The sequence below is a fragment of the Panthera uncia genome, chromosome B1 (genome assembly GCF_023721935.1).
Source record: "Panthera uncia isolate 11264 chromosome B1, Puncia_PCG_1.0, whole genome shotgun sequence".
NCBI classification, from domain to species: domain Eukaryota; kingdom Metazoa; phylum Chordata; class Mammalia; order Carnivora; family Felidae; genus Panthera; species Panthera uncia.
The window spans coordinates 4891449-4907416 of NC_064811.1; the positions used below are offsets into that span (position 1 = coordinate 4891449).

The 15968-nt window shown below is 55.9% G+C and overlaps 1 protein-coding gene across 1 annotated transcript in view; it reads left to right on the plus strand.

Moving 5' to 3' along the window:
* Positions 1–85: 85 nt before the first annotated feature.
* The window catches only part of CRMP1 (collapsin response mediator protein 1), a 76851-nt gene continuing 60968 nt past the window's right edge, over positions 86–15968 (plus strand). Inside the window, exon 1 of the mRNA XM_049630285.1 lies at positions 86–466. Within this exon, the coding sequence (XP_049486242.1) occupies positions 86–466 (381 nt within the window). The remainder of the gene's footprint in view (positions 467–15968) is intronic.

Genomic DNA, 15968 nt, shown 5'->3' on the forward strand with positions numbered 1-15968 from the left:
GCAGCGAGCGCGGAGCGCGGCGCACGGCAGTGGCCAGGGCCGCGGGCGGGCGGGAGCGCGGGCGGGCGGCCGGCCTTGGACCGGCATGGCGGACCGGCGGCGCGCGTGGAACACGGAGGACGACCTGCCCGTGTACCTGGCGCGGCCGGGCAGCGCGGCGCAGACCCCGCGCCAGAAGTACGGCGGCATGTTCGCCGCGGTGGAGGGCGCCTACGAGAACAAGACCATCGACTTCGACGCGTACAGCGTGGGCCGCCGCGGCTCGGCGCGCACGCCTCGCAGCGCTGGCCGGCCCGACGCCGTCGGCCTGCCGGGGCCCGGCGGCAGCGAGGACACGGCCAGCGACGTGAGCGAGCTCTCGGGCTCGGCAGTCAGCTCGCCGGGCGAGCGCGAAGAGCGACCACCCGCGCTGCGTATCCGATGCCCCGCGCCCCGCGACCTGCCACTCGGCCGGGACAATGGCCAGGTACCCTCGGGGCGCGCGCGGACCGGACCGGGGGGGGGGGGGCGGGGCCCTCGGGGCAGTTGGGCGTGGAGCCGCCCGAGGGCAGCGCTGGAGCCGCTGCCCCCAGGCTTGAGAGGGCTCCCGAAGGCCCCTCCCCCACTCCATCACCCCGGAGGGTCGGAGAGGTTGTGCGATTTGGTTGGGGTTGGCCAGCCTAGCCCGTGAGACTCCAGAGGGTCCTTCGAGATCCAGTCCCCCGCTCCTCTTCTGCAGAAAGGAAGAGCAAGGTTCTGGGAAGGAGAAAGTAAGTTGGCCCAAGGTGCCATATGGACCCTTAAAATGCGAGGGGACCTCTAGGGTGAAGTTAACCCAGGGATCCCCATTCTCTGCTTAGTGAAAAGGAGGGGAGCTCCTTTCCGCATTCGTCCATTCATTTTTTCACGCACTCATCAGTCGTTATAGAGCACCTACTGTGTACCAGGCTCTGGGAGAGGTTCTGTGAAACGCCTGTGGTCACACAGGTTAGAGCTGAAAGGAACCTTTCCTGTGTGCTCCCTCTGTGCTTTCTAGGGCAAAGGTTTGGTTAAAGATTTAGCGGGATCGGCCAGATAGAACTAGAAACTGCTATCTCCAAGCACCGACATCTTCAGGGGACGCTCCCGAGTCCCACAGCACGACGCCAGTGTGCTCTCTTCACAGAGCAATTGGAGGCAGAGCGGAGGTTTGAACCCCAGTCTCTAGCTTCCTAGACTTGGGGGTTTTTACCCTCGGAAGTGGAGGCGCGTTAGGGCGAGGGAATGCCAGGCCGTGGGCCCTATAGCTCTTCTCCCTTAAGCTAGAGGTCGCCAGGGAACTGGAGGAAGACGGATGGATAGACAGCACACCTTTGGGATGTATGTGTGAGGGTCGGGGCCAGATGCCGGGGGAGCGGAAGTTGGAGCACCCGAGGGCCAGCGAGCTGTCAGCTTAGCAGGGAACTCGGAGTCTGAGCACTGCTCAGGCCCGAGACCCCTGGTGCTGGAGTCCTGGTTCAGCACGCTGGCCCCACCCCAGGCCAGGGTGGGCGATAGATTCATTGTGAGAATTACATCAGTTAATGCTGGTAGTCAGTGAGCATTCAATAAACGTTCGTTTTTGAATTTTACTATCATTTTTTATTAACCCTTCTCCCCTTAAATACTATGAAAGGAATAAAGCGAGAGGGAGGAAGCAGAGCTCCATCCAGACAAATCTGGGAGGGCTTCCTGGAGGAGTGGGGGCTGGGGCCAGCCCGGGGCTGCTGGGACGCAATACTGGGTCTCCTGCTGCTCCCATTCCCGATCGCCTTCCGCCTGGTGTTCCCGCAGCTCGGGAACTCTCCGTGGTCCTGAATCCGGCGCCCTGAAAGGGGGAGGTCTACAATGATGGTGTGTGAGGTGAGGGGGTGGGGGGCAAGGGAGGGAGACATCAAGAGAGTCATCTTCTTTTCCCTGCCCCTTCTTATTCTTCCCTCACCACCTCCTAACCTGGTGGCTGACCTCACCTGGGATCCGGGCTTTTGAGCCCTTGCCGGAGGTCTCAGGGCTGCGGGTCCAGAAACTGGGGTCAGTACCGGGAAACACTGCTTTCCAAGCCAAGGAAGGCACTTCGCCCTTTGAACCTCAGCTTCTCCACCTGTGAAATGAGGATGGCCTTTTTCTCCCAGCCACCCATAAGGCGTGGTGGAATATCAGGACGGCGAGAGAGCTTTGTGCACGTCCCGAGCAGTCTGGAAGTGCGTCCCTGACAAAGCTACGGTCAATGTCACCAGCGCCAACGTCGCCCCCAGGCTCTGCCTGGGCCGGCTCCGCAGCCGCGCCTAGGCACTTGGGGATGCTATGCTGGTCGCTTCACCTCTTCCACTCCTCCCTCTCCTCCTCTGGCCCTCTCTTCCCTTTCTCGGTGGCTTCTCGGGGACTGGACAAAAGGCGGCGCCTCCAGCGCGCCTAGGGCTCCAGAGCCCTCGAGGTTCGGGGCTGCGGAGCCAAGGGGCTCACGGTCTCCCTAGAGGATGCGTTTTACTTTCTGTGGACCAGGCGGCCACAGGGCTTGGGTTCCGGGGCGGGCTTCGCGGCTCCAGTGCTTTGCAGAGGGTATGGGGCCGGGAGTCCTCCTCCCCCCCCCCCCCCCCCGGCCCAGAAAGCCCTCTCCTGGGGAGGGAGGAGGGGTTTCTGCAGCGCCGGCGCAGCGTTTGCGGAGGCTCAAGGCCCAGCGACTGCGGCGCTTTGTACCGGAGAAGTCTGCTTGGGAGCAGAGATCTGTTTGGCCAATCGCGAACCAGTGCCCCTCCCCCGATACGCACGTGGTCTTGTCCCCAGCCCCGGAGCTTCCCTGCCCTGAGTGGCCCCTGGGGACGTCCCAGTACGTGGAACCTAGGACTTAACAACGCTGAGGAAGAGAATGCAAGCGTCATGGGAACGGAGACCTGCAAATTCTGGTCACCAACAAGGATTTAACCAACCGCTCGAGCCCAGAGGCCAGGCTGAATGGACGAATGTAGGAGAGTGAGCTCTAGAGAAGGTGTGCAGGAACCTGGCCTCCAGATAGTGTTCTGCTGTAGCTAAAATACTTTAAATAAATGAGATATCATTTTATTTATGTAAGCCCTAACTTCCCACCTGTATAATGGGAAAATTATGGCCTAGCGTGCCTGGAATACTAAGATGTTTCTCTTTTGTGAACTTACAACCCCACCTCCATTTCAAGGCCAAGGCATCTCTGGCCTCCTGTCCTGGTCTGGGTGACTGGCCTCTAGGTGGCCTGTGAAGGTAAGGGCCTCAGGCCTCAACCTGCCTAGTGGGGGCTTTACCACCCCTAGCACACCCTCCCTCTGGGTGGCAACTTGAAAGTAAAGAAGATGGGTCTTCTAAAATATACTGTGGGTTAGTATGTTGCAGGCAGAAAGTGAATGGCAGAGAAAGTTAGCATTTTATTCTGTCTGGAGATTTGGGGCACCTGTCTAGGGCTGTGGGGGCTTGCTGGGACTCCTGCTTCCTTCGTTTTCTGCTTTCCTGTTTATTAAGCTATGCACTGGCCTCCTGCCCACCTGTCCCCAGAGGAACATCTGGGTCAGGGGTGCTGGGGTTCTGGTACACTATACCCTGGGAGGCAGGACATCATATTCCCCTCCTGTCTCCTAGCCTCTCCTGGGGTCTGTGGGGACCTTAGTGCCAGTGGTCCGGCCCTCCAGGCAACCACTGGTAGGCAAGACCATGGGGGTGACCTGGTGGCCCCAGGGCCAGGCTGCTGTGTGAGGAGAAGCTGCTGCAGAGGGTGCAGCCGTCAGCCATTAATTAATTGGGTTAGGGCCTTGTCTCATTCTGCTGCACTCCATCGGCCTGGCAGTGGGGCTCCTGGTCAGCCCTCAGGGAGGCTGATTCAATGATGTGAGTGGGGAGGGTGGCAGGAAAGGCTTTACGGAGAAGCCGTTGCCGAGGAGTCTGGGAGATGGGTAACCTTTGTCTGGGGTTAGATGTTGAGGAAGAGGGTACAGCCTGAATAAAACGGCTTGCAGGCCTTGGAGACGGAAAAGTGCTTAATTTAACTCCTCTATTCAGGGAGTGTGCACGGCGCATGGACAAATGGAGGCTGCGGCACGAGAGGCAGGAGGGGGGCAGTCGTTGGGCCGGGTCCAGAGGGCCCCGAAAGCCCCCCAGCAGCTCGGGCGGGTCCTCCGCGCCCGCCCCGCACTCCCTCCCCCGCGCAGCTGTTCCCGGAGGCCCGCAGATGCGGTGCCGCACACCTGTGGCTCCGTCTGCGCAGCCGAAGGCCGTCTCTGGCATTTAAAAGCACCCTGAAAACCAGACCTTTGCAATCGCGAGAGCGAGGCCGGGGCGCAGCCGAGGGCGTGTGCGCGGGGCGGGGGGCGGCGGGGCTGGGCGGCTGGCGGGGAGGGGGGGACGGAGGGCGGAGTGGGGGGGGGATCGGAAGGGAAGAGCTTCCTGGTTCGAGCCGAGAGGGGCGAATCGGGCTCGGCTCCGCGCCGCCGGGAGGAGCTGTCTGTCTGTAGCCCCCTCCTCCCGCCCTCGCCTCTCCCTCCTCCTCCCCCCGCCCTCCTCACCGAGCCGGGCGGTGCTGGCAGCCGGAGCGGCGGCGGCGGCGGCGGCGGCGGCGGGCGGGCCGAGCAGCCGGGGCAGCGGGCGCGTGGGCAGCCGCGGGCGCCGAGCCTCCGTCCCTCTCTTCTGCCCTCCCGGGCCTTTGTCACCGCGCCCGCGGGGAGCGGGACCGGCTGAGAGCCGGGCCGAGCGAAAAGACAGCCCCACAGGTCCGCCGGCCGGGCCGAGGGCGCCAGCGGGGCCATGTCTTACCAGGGCAGGAAGAGCATCCCGCACATCACGGTAAGCCGGGCCCCCGCCCCCGCCCCGCCGTTCTTTGTGGGCTGGGGGTGGCCGCCGCCAGGGTCGGGATCCTTGGGGGGACTGCAGGGGCGGCCTGCGAGGCTTCCTGCGTGGCGGCGGGTGGGGCGGGGCTGATCTCAGCCTTGCAGCCCCCTCCCCCCAGCCTCTGGGGACAATGGTGGTGGTGGGGGGAGCCCCGCACGGCTAGGCGGGGCCGGAGTCTCGGGTCCCTCTCCCCGCGGGCTTGCCGCCGCCCCCCCCCCCTCCGCCACGGGAAGTGCCAGAGGGTGGCGTGGACCGGGTGGATGCGGCGCTGAACAAAAGAGGGAGGGGCGCGGGGGGCCGAACCCCTCCCTCCGGCCCTGGAGCGGGCTTAGGGCGGGGAGGGCCGATGGCCTGCGCCCGGCCTCTGCAGGGTCCAGCTCTTGCGCCTCGCCGCCGAGTTCCTTCCACGCCAGAGGCAAGAAAAATGCCTCTGCCCACCCTCCCCCCCCTTCCCCTGCCCGTACTGATGGAGTGGAAGTCTGGACCCAGAAACAGCGCCATGATGGAGGAGCCCCTCCCATTCCTCACCGCGGCTAAAAATAACCCTCTCGGGGCTGCACTGGCAGCTGTGGCCCCAGAAGGGTTAACACTGGGGGGTAGGAGAGCAGTGGGCCCGAGCCTACCGCCGCCGGCCCTGGGTGTGGCCGGAAACAAAGGATCCCTGCTTTGTCTTGGGTGGGGAGCTGAGGGCTGAGGACGCAGCGGTGAGGAGACCTGGCCTCCACCCCATTCCCTCCTTGGCACCAGAGGGGAGCCAAACCAGCCCCGAAGGATGCGCCCCACAGGTGCTGTGGAAGCCAGTGGGCCTTCGGTGGTGGGTGCAGGAGTAGCCAGGGGCTGGGAGGTGGGATTCCAGGTGTGATAGAAGCCTCCAGCGTGACACCTGAGGTTTGAGGACAGGAAACCCAGTCTACTCCTACTCCTTTACACAGAATCCTGCCTCTGGGAGCCCTAGGGCACCTACAAGAGTGCAGCCTTGGGTAGGGGGAGGGAGCGGACACTTCCCATTCACCTGCCCAGTCTATTGTGGACATTATTTTATGGAGTCTTCTCGATAAATCCTTTGAGGGCGGCATTGTCTACCTAAACCTCCCAGAGGCTGGAGCACTGGCTGGGGCACGGGTGAGAGGAAGGCTGGGTGAGAGCCCCCCATGCCTCCTGTCCAACTGTGGTCTGAGTCTTCCTCTAGAAAACCCCTCCCGGGCTCAGCTTCAGATCTTGCCAGCAGACCTTTGGTGAGTTTGTGTCCAGAGGTATGACCCCTGAGGGTAGAGACCATCTCTAACCCATCCATGATCCCTGCCTTCTGAGATATGAAGGTGTAAGTGGCCAGTCCTTTAACACTCTAGTTGCCTGTGACTCACTGGAAGGGGTCTGGTTGACCCCAGGCGAGGCAAGTGGGAGGAAAGTGGAAGGGGAGGGTGTTTGAACCAGGTCCCTGCCTTGGGACTCTCTAGCCCTACCCCCTGAGAGGAACTAGGGCAAGTGATGGCAGTGCAGGTGATGGATGCAGTGACAGATGAGTCTGGAGCCTTGGGTCCCATTGTGGCTGTGGCCCATGGAAGGTCTGTCTACCCCCCACCCCCAGGACCCTGGTTTCTAAAAAGGTAGTTTGGCTGGATGATCTTTGAGGCAGGTCTGTAAGGTGCCCCAGACTCAAATAGTTCTCAGTCTTCAGGGACACCGCAACCACCCTGCCCTCCTGCTGTGACCCGCTGAGCGGAGGTGACTTGGCCAGGCTTCCATACCAGACAGATCTGGCTGCTCATCCTTGCTCTGCCAGCTCTCTTGGCCTCCGTGCTCCATTACCCCAAATGGGCCAACGCTGGCCACTTCCCAGGACCGATGAGCATCCAGGAGAACTCTGGCAAAGCGCTGAGTGTGTGCCAGGCACACAGTAGGTGCAGCTGGGACTGCTGGCTGATTCTGCTGCTTTAGTGTTTGTGTGAAGCTAGTAGTCGGCCTGTGTGTCAAAGAGAACCCAGTGGAGTGGTTCCAACAGCTTCAATAGCTTGGAGAAGTGGGAAGGAGATGCTGAGAATTATACTTAGTTCCTGGGAAGGAGGCTCTTGATGAACACTTGTGTTTTATTTGGTCCACATAAGCCCACTCCATCCAGGAAGATCTATGGTTTAAAGGAAGAGCAAACCAGAGAGGATGGACTTGACTGGAGCCCCTTTGCAGGACCCTCGGCTTCCTGAGGGTCTCTTGCTGATAACGTCCATGTTGTGACAGGAACCAGAATGCCGTTAAGTGGGGGGGGGGGGGGCACCGTGGCTTTCCTGATGCTGCACCCCCGGCTTGTGCAGTCATACTCACTCGGTAAATTAAATTAGCGCTGGTCTGTGCTGGGCACTGTGCGGGGTGTGAGGCCAAATAGGAAGGAGGTGGGCTTTTTGCTCTTACCTGCCCAGAGTTTGGCAAAGACTAACATTTCCGCCTGAAGTTGCACCAAGGTGTGGGGGCTGTCGTAAGGGGACACCGAGGGGCCTGGTGGAAACCACAGCAGAGAAACTCACCCTAGTCCTGGGATGGGGGACAGGAAGGATGGGGGAGGGGGTTGTTTCTGCCTGAGTGGAGGGAGGCCCAGAGGCAGAGGAGTGCGGCATGCTGGAGAAAGTGAAGGCAAGTCCGCATTGTGGGAACCCAGCCTCCGCTTCCAAGTCTGCTCTGTGCATCGGGAACAAATCCTGGATGTTTCCAGTAGCCATGGTGGGCGTGGCCCGTGGAGGGGCCTTGGGGGTTGGAAAAAGACCAAGAGAAACTCTCAGCTCGTCCCCAAGGACCCCACCTGCTTCATGTTTGGCCACTCTGTGCCCCCGTGAGCCTCAGCGTGGTCATCTGGCCAATCGGGATAAGGTTCCAGCTTACGCAGAGAATCCAGAGATAGGGGAGAGGGTACCTTGAGCAGAGGAGAAAGGAACATCCCAGGCAGGGCAGGGCTGAGTTAGGAAGATGTTCTACCCACCTTGATGGTGAGCGGGCATCTTCCCCTCTGGTTCCCACCTCAGCCTTTTCCTGAGAGAACAGAGCACCCGACAGAGAGGAGGGAAAAAGCAGAAACGCTTCGCTTCACCCCCCAAGGTTGTTTAAAATATTTACAAGGCGCTCCTTCATGTGTAGCTTTGTAAAAAATTAATGGCACAGCCAGGGATTAACTTAGCTAGAGCTGTTTCTGGAGCCCACTGCGGTGGTTAAGTGTTAGAACATCCTGGGCGTGGCTATCAGCAAACAAAGGCACATGGTTTCCTGGCCCCGCACAGGCTCTCGTCTCCCAGCAGAGCCACTAAGGAGTGGGGGGCCTGCTCCGCTGTGGGGGGAGACCAGCGTGTCCACACAGAGGTTATGAATTATTACTATTGCAAGTAGGACCTCACGAGTCCTGGTCATTGGTGGTTTTGCAGGCTGTTATTATTACAGCATTCACCATGACCTCCGTGATCTGACTCGGTGTCCAGAGCGCCCCCATGAGGGAGGCGGGTTACTTGGATCATCCCTGTTTCCCAAAGAGAAAACGAAGGTTCACAGAGGCTTAGTGGCACGGAGGAGTTCTTGCAGTGGCCTGCGGAGGAATGAACAGCCGGATTGAAGCAGAAGGGGGAGATGGGCTGGTCTGCCTGCCCTGAAAATCACTCTCTGGTTGAAATCTGTGAGTCTGTGTGTGTGCCTGAGTTCGATCGAACGGTGATGAGGAGAGAAAGACAGGAGTTAGGAAAACATCAGACTCAGTTAGTGACTCTCATGTGCAAGCGTGCAAACCCCACGTGAGCCCCGTCCTGCTTCTTCCCGAGGATGCCGCTCGATGTATCGATAGGTATTCAGTTTATTTGCTCCCCTTTCTTTTCATGCAAAGGATTTGCGATGCCCACAGTGATTTGTCATGCGTATAGTGAAATCCTGAGGATCCTGAGGAAATTCCTGAGGATCAAAGTAGAGCAGGGAACAAACCTGCCAGCATTTCAGGCCACTGGAGGTGTGCAGCTGGACATCTGATGGCGATTCGGAGCTTCCGGCATCCAGGGTAGAGAAGCAAATGCTTAGCGACATCAAGTTCGTGACCAGAGAGAGGGAAGTGGGCCATTTTCTTGGGGGGAAAATTATTTTGTTTAAGTGAAATTGTTAAAAAAAATTTTTTTAATGTTTATTTTTAAGACAGAGACAGACAGAGCATGAGCAGGGGAGGGGCAGGGAGAGAGGGAGACACAGAATCCGAAGCAGGCTCCAGGCTCTGAGCTGTCAGCACGGAGCCCGACGTGGGGCTCGAACTCACGAACCGTGAGATCATGACCTGAGCTGAAATCAAGAGTCAGATGCTCAACTAACTGAGCCACCCAGGCATCCCACCTTAATTCCCTTTTTTAAATCTTTCTTTTTTTAATGTTTATTTATCTTGAGGGAGAGAGAGAGAGAGACAGAGCATGAGCAGGGGAGGGGCAGAGAGAGAGGGAGACATTGAATCCAAAGCAGGCTCCAGGCTCTGAGCCGTCAGCACGGAGCCTGACGTGGGGCTTGAACTCACGAACCGTGAGATCATCACCTGAGCTGAAGTCGAATGCTTAACAGACTGAGCCACCCGGGTGCCCCTAAATTAAATTCTTAAAAGGTGTTTCAGAGAGGGTAACCATGATATTGTTAGCTTCTTTGGTAACCTAGCTACGCCAACTTAGCCCTGCATGTCTGTGTCTCGTGATAGACTTGGCCCAGACTGAATACATGGGACACACGTGATGTAGCATATGTGTATGTGCCTGGCACGCTGTGAGTGGCTGACAGATGATCGTCTCCCTCTCCAAACTCGGGCTGTCTCTTTGAGGAAACAAAAACTCAGGGTGGCAGGTGAACGGCAAGGGTTGGCCACATGTCTGTTCTGTTGTTTGAACTGTGCGAGGTGCGATGGGCGGTGGAAAAAATCCCCCTCTCATGATCCATAACCTTAACGAGCTTACCGCCTAGGTGACAGAGTGCACACGCGAGCAACCGAGAATGACAGAGCACAGGTGTTAGAGGGCCTCGGGGAGGGGGAGACTCTGCTGGTGGAGGCTGTGGGAGGTGACTGCCTGAGGCTTGGGGGGGACAACGCGAGCTAGACGTTCAAGGATTTGATTGGTGGAGACAAGGGAAGAGTGTGTAAGGCACGTGGAAAAGCATGTGTAAGACTTGGACTGGGGAATGAATATGGTCAGAAGAGAGTGAGGGGTTAGTCATCGATAGACTGGGGGGTGAGGAACGTGAGAGAAATGTGAATTCTACAATGCTTTGGAGGTCAGGTAGACTGTACCCAACATGATAGGGGGGGAGCAGATTAGATTCCAAGTCCGGCTCCAAGGGAAGTGGGGTATTTGACTTTGGGCAAATCACCTCCTTTCCCTGAGCCTCAGATTCCTTTTCTCTATAGAGTTGGATTAGAGGATCCAGTTCCGCGTTTTGGATACTCCGATTTTATTTTGTGGGTAACGGGAAGCCACCAGAACTTCAAGGAAGTTCTTGAACTGGGAAGATGGTGTCATAAAGGCAGTGTATGAGAGTGTGGGTTCTGAAAGCAGACAATTTGGGCTTGACTTCTATACTAGCTGCGTAATTTGGGCGCGTTGTTTCTTTCTGAGAATTGAACGAGTTAGTATAATACATGGAAGATGCTGAGAGTAGTGCCTGCACGTGGTCTAGCGTCTGTAGGTTAGCTGCTGTTCCCACCGTGGGAAGGCGTGTTAGTCGGCGTTGTTCCATAGCAAGCAGCCGCCAGGTCTGGTTTTCAACAACAGACACTGAATTCTTGTTCACGCTGTGCGAGGGCCTCGGATTGGCTGTGACTCGGCCCCCGGATGCCGGTGAACAGCGGTCTGTTCCCTGTGTCTCCTCACTTTGAGACTCAGGCTGAAGGAACAGAGGAGGGAAGCATGGGGAGTCTGGTGGCAACTTGAAATGCCTCTTTGAGGACTTGGGCTCAACCGTGGCTCATAGTCACGCGGCCAAAGCCAGTCCCACGATCCAGACCCAAATCAGTGGAGAGAAGCCCGATGTTAGACTTTCTTAAGGAGATATGAGGGTTAAGTGTGAAAATTACGGCACATGGAAGGTGGTAATCAACACCCGTCGGAGCTGATGATGAGGTGGTCGGGACGCATGAGGGGTGAGTTTGGAAGAAAAAGCACTCGAATTGAGTGGGGGAAGGAGCGCCAAGCCGAGGGGTCTCAGTGGACAATTGGAAATCTAGATTGGAACGGGGGGTCAGAGCCAAGGGGCCAGTTACGGAGATCGGAGACCCAAGAAGATAGGAAATGTGAGCTGTTCTAGCAGCCAGTGGTTCTCAGCCCATGTGCTGTGAGCAGAGGGACACATCCAAAAAACAAAACAAAACCCTGTGCAGATGCACCGCTAAATTTTGATCAGCATTTAAAGTTCGTATTTGTTGCAACCAAGTCGACACGTTGTTCCAGTGACACGTATCAGGTGGCATTCCGCACGCTCACAAGCTGGGACGTATCAAATGAGTGTCAGTTTTTGTGAATCAAAGGCACCCCCTGGCCTGGAAAGGAAGCATCAGAGGACTTTGCCCTTGAGCATATCAAAAGGACACAGGGCAGTGCATAGTGCCAGGGTGCTGAAGAGTAAGCATGGGCAGTGACGACCAATTAAAGGCCTCCGAAGACGGGCGGTGACACCAGTAGGGAGGGCAGGCCGATGAATGCCACCGACTTGGCGGTGTGTATGTCTTTCATTACTTTAAGAATGCTGCCACTTTTTTATGCTGTTTGTACATGTTCTTTTTTTTTTTAAGTTTGTTTTGAGAGAGAGAGAGAGAGAGAGAGAGCACAAGTGTGAGAGGGGCAGAGAGAGAGGGAGACAGAGAGAATCCGAAGCAGGCTCCGTGCTGTCAGCACCAAGCCCCACATGGGGCTCGAACTCACGAACCGTGAGATCGTGACCAGAGCCAAAATCAAGAGTCGGACTCTTAACTGACCGAGCCACCCAGGCGCTCCTGGACGCGTCTTCTGAACACAGGTTAAGACTCACGGTCCTGGAGAGATGCAATGATGAAATCGTAACTTTGCTCTGCGAAAGGGACTCTGAGTCGGTGTTGGTGGTGTGGGAGAAGGAGTGGGGTCTAAGTAAGGTGTTTCCGGGAGGGGCTGGTCTAGAAAACGAGAGCAGGCAGTAAACGGAGGGAAGTGATGGCTGTGAGCCTAGGAGGTTGCGCTCGCCCACCTCCTTCCTCGGGCCTGCGCCCCAGGCACCTGGAACATTCTCCTGACGGGGCTTACCCTCTCTGGCCCTTTGCACTTGTGTAAGTTGTGCCCATTTTCCATGGAGGATCCTTCCCCTGGGGGCCGGGAGCCACGAGCACTGACACGTCCGTAACTGTGGTTTGTCCAACCTCATCGAACACTCTGGAGGGCTGGGACAGCTTTTCTGGCATCTCTCGGGGGTGCTGCAGCTCGCTGGTGACTCACAGAGGGACTCCAGACTGCGTGGGTGGCTGGATGAATGAAGCCAGGTTGTAAATGGTGCTGCTTTGCTGAGCGAGGTTTTAGCCACTCCTGCATTTGACTTTCCTTAACATTTAACTAATCCTATCTGTGGATTTTGTGTTCAGGTGGTTTACGGTCCAGAAGAACGGTCCAGAAGAACGTGAGGGTGGCATGAAGGGTTTTGGAGCTCAAAGAGGGCCGCCCAGGTGGTACTTTGGCGGTGGGGAGAGGGCAGGTCTGATCTTTGAAGGTGCTTCATCGTATTTCCCACCGACAAGCACGATTTTACAATAGGGGCCTCCCATTTAAGTGGGTGCAGATCCTGGCACACGTGTCCCCTAGGCCTTGACTGAATAATGACTTGGGGTCAGTCCCACAGGAAGACTCAATGGCTCTGATGCAGAATTGCATAGAGCACACGGGGAGCTGTTTGAGATTTTGTACCTGTCCCCAAATTATGCTGCCCTGTCTTTTGTATCCTGCCATATTCATAGGCCCTTAGGGCTGAAGCCCTAATGATATTTTATTTATACAGTCTTAAAGTCGAAAGGAGCCTTTTAAGTTATGTAAACTTGTCAGCGTTTGTGTGGTTAGGAAGGCAGGAAGTAGTGTCTGTTGCTTCTCCCCCAGCCCCCTATCTCTCCTCTAGTGTAGGAATTCCAAATACCCTCTCCTTGCATACCTCTAGTGACAGGGAGATCACCACTTTACTCGGCAGCCTGCTTTATCCTTGGGAAGCTCTGTCGTTGAAAAGCTCTTAGGTATGTGGACTGAGAATCTGCTTCTTGCCCTATTTTTGCCCTCTGGATAGTCACAGCCCTCCTCCTCTTCTACGCCAATATTTCTGGAGGCCCTGGAAGGCATTTCTCAGCCATTTCTCCTTATCCAGGACCTTCTCTTTTCCAAAATGGCCCCAGTTCTTTATTCCTCACGGAGCGTACTTTCCAGGTGCAATCTTTTTCTTTCCTCCCCCCACCCCCGGCCTTTCATTTTCTCCTTTTTCTTTCGGTATCCTTTATTTCTGGGCATGCAGAACCAAACAGACTCAAAATAAAACTTTAATCATTGGGCATGGGTTTTTTTTTTAATGTTTATTTATTTTTGAGAGAGGCAGAGCATGAATGGGGGAGGGGCAGAGAGAGACACAGAATCCCAAGCAGGCTCCAGGCTCTGAGCTGTCAGCACAGAGCCCGACATGGGGCTCGAACCCACGAACTGCGAGATCATGACCTGGGCCGAAGTCGGATGCTTGACGGACTGAGCCACCCAGGTGCCCCATTGGGCATGTTTTAACACCTAGGCCAGTATTCCATGTATGAGGTGTGCAAAGTGCTTTTACACATTATCTCTAGAAATCCTATGAGTTGCTACTTTGATTCGTTCTGTTGGCAGAGCAGGAGGCCGAAGCACACGGAGGCTAGGTATCTGGCCCCAGGTCACCCAGCTAAGAAGCTGTGTGGGAATAGGCTGTGGTCTCTGGTGTGAAGGATCTCCCAGTCTCACAGGAGAGAGAGACAAGAGACGAGCTGAATATAACACGTCACGAAGCAATGCTAACCGTAAGGCACAGGCCTCGCACTGTGGGGACTTCAAGGGTGACCACGTGTTCCTGGGGTCAGGACCTTGAGCTGGAGATCACTGGGGAGAGCAGGTTTGGCAAGAAGGCCAGAGGAAGGCACGGGGATGTGACGTTGCAGTTTTAGGGCGTGACATGGTTGCCTTTGTGTTTCAGAAAGGTCACTGGCTGTCATGCGGAAGGGACGAGACGGGCAGCAGGGGGAGAGGTGGCGAGGGCGGATGGGGGGCAGGTGCCGCGGGAAGTGGGAATCAGCAGGTGTATGCCAGGACTTTCTGGACCAGATGCAACACGATCTGGAAGTCTTGGTTGTGAAATGAGAATTTAGAAGTCGAAGATGTAACTGAGCATCTGTATGCGATCTGACTCCCTAGCTTGCAAAGACTTAAACAAACAAACCAACAGGCTCAGTTCTAAGTGCTTGTCCACGTGTTAATTCATTTAACTTTCAAAAGAGCTCTCTGCATTACAGATGGGAAACTGAGGCTGGGAGAGAGCTTGCCTAGGACACAGGGCTAGTAAGGGCAGGGCCAGATCTGAGCCCAGGCAGTCTGCCTTGGCACCCACGTGCTGAACCATCAGGCCACTCTGCCTCTTTGTCACATGAGATAATGAGTGTGAAAGCATCTGGCCCACAGGAGGCATTGCCAATGCTTATTAGGCGAATAGGTCTCTGCCTTTAATATCTCCCCTCCCTGGAGCCCTTTGCAACTTCCAGAGCCCTGGAATCTGCCTTACTCCCTTTTGGCTATAATGGCAGCAACCCCATTAGGAGGTCAGGTGAGTGCTTGGCATTGGGAATGTGCTTGGATAAATAGCGGAATGTGTATACATGTCCAGCTCTTGCTTATCCCCATTTTGCAGAGGAAGGAACTGAGGCTCAGACACGTTAACCAGGTACAATGAGGAGAACAGGGGAGAACTACCTGGGGGTAATGGGGCTGTCACTTTGTAGGTACCGACAGAGCTAGGTTCAAATCAGGCAGCACCATCTGGCTGTGTGACTTTGAGAAATTACTTCACTTCTCTTATTTCCTCATTTGTAGCAACCATACCCACTCTTTTTTTTTTAAGTTTATTTATTTATTTATTTATTTTGAGAGACCACATGAGAGGGGGAAGGGCAGGGGCAGAGAGACAGGGAGACAGACAATCCCAAACAGGCTCCACACTGTGAGTGCAGAGCCTGACACAGGGCTCAAACCCACAAACGGCGAGATCATGACCCAAGCCAAAACCAAGAGTGGGCCGCTTAACTGACTGAGCCACCCAGGCGGCCCCGTCGTACCTACTTCTTAAGGCAACTTAAGAGTTAAAAATGAATGCAGAACTGGCACTTAGTATGCACTCAGGAATGTGATTTCCTTAAAGAGAAAGGATTTGTGTTCAGATTGCTTTATGGAAGGTAAAAAGCAGAGACAAGGAGACACAAAGTGGGTCCCAACATAGATATAGAGATAGCTGGCATCATTGTCCTTTGGGGCAGCCCGAAGGCCCTGCCCACTCCTGGTGTGTTATTTTAAAACCAGATATTCAGTCCATCAGGGAGTATTTTCCTGAATGTCTGCTGGTATCACGGGACCTGAGACCTTGCTGTTAAAACTGCAGTTGTCATGGAAACGGGCCCAAGCTTCCAGAGAAGGTCTGCAATCCATGGGGACCACCTGTATTTCTAATTCATGAAAGAGGAAAATGCCACTGTGCTCTCTGCCCGTGCGAGGGGAGAGCAAATGTGTGTTAATTAGATTGGGTCTCAGGCCTGTTGCCCTTTCCAGAGCTGCCTTCCTGGAAAGTGCTGCGAAGCAAAGGGCTGCAGGCTGATGGGCTGTCCCCTGAGGCAAAAATCAAAGGCAAATGGGCTAGTTTTCTGTGAATGAATAAGAGTGCGCAGCTGCACCTTTTGGGAGATCTGCAAGGGGGGCCTGGGAGGAAGGGGGCTCTGGTTATTAAAGGTAGGGACTGAGTCTTGGGCTGTGAAGTATTTGAGCTGGAAAATCCCTCAGGCAGCTCTCAGCACATGATCTTTTTTCCTTTTTCTTTTTCTTTTCTTTTTTTTTTTTTTTTTAGAGAGAGGAAGAGAG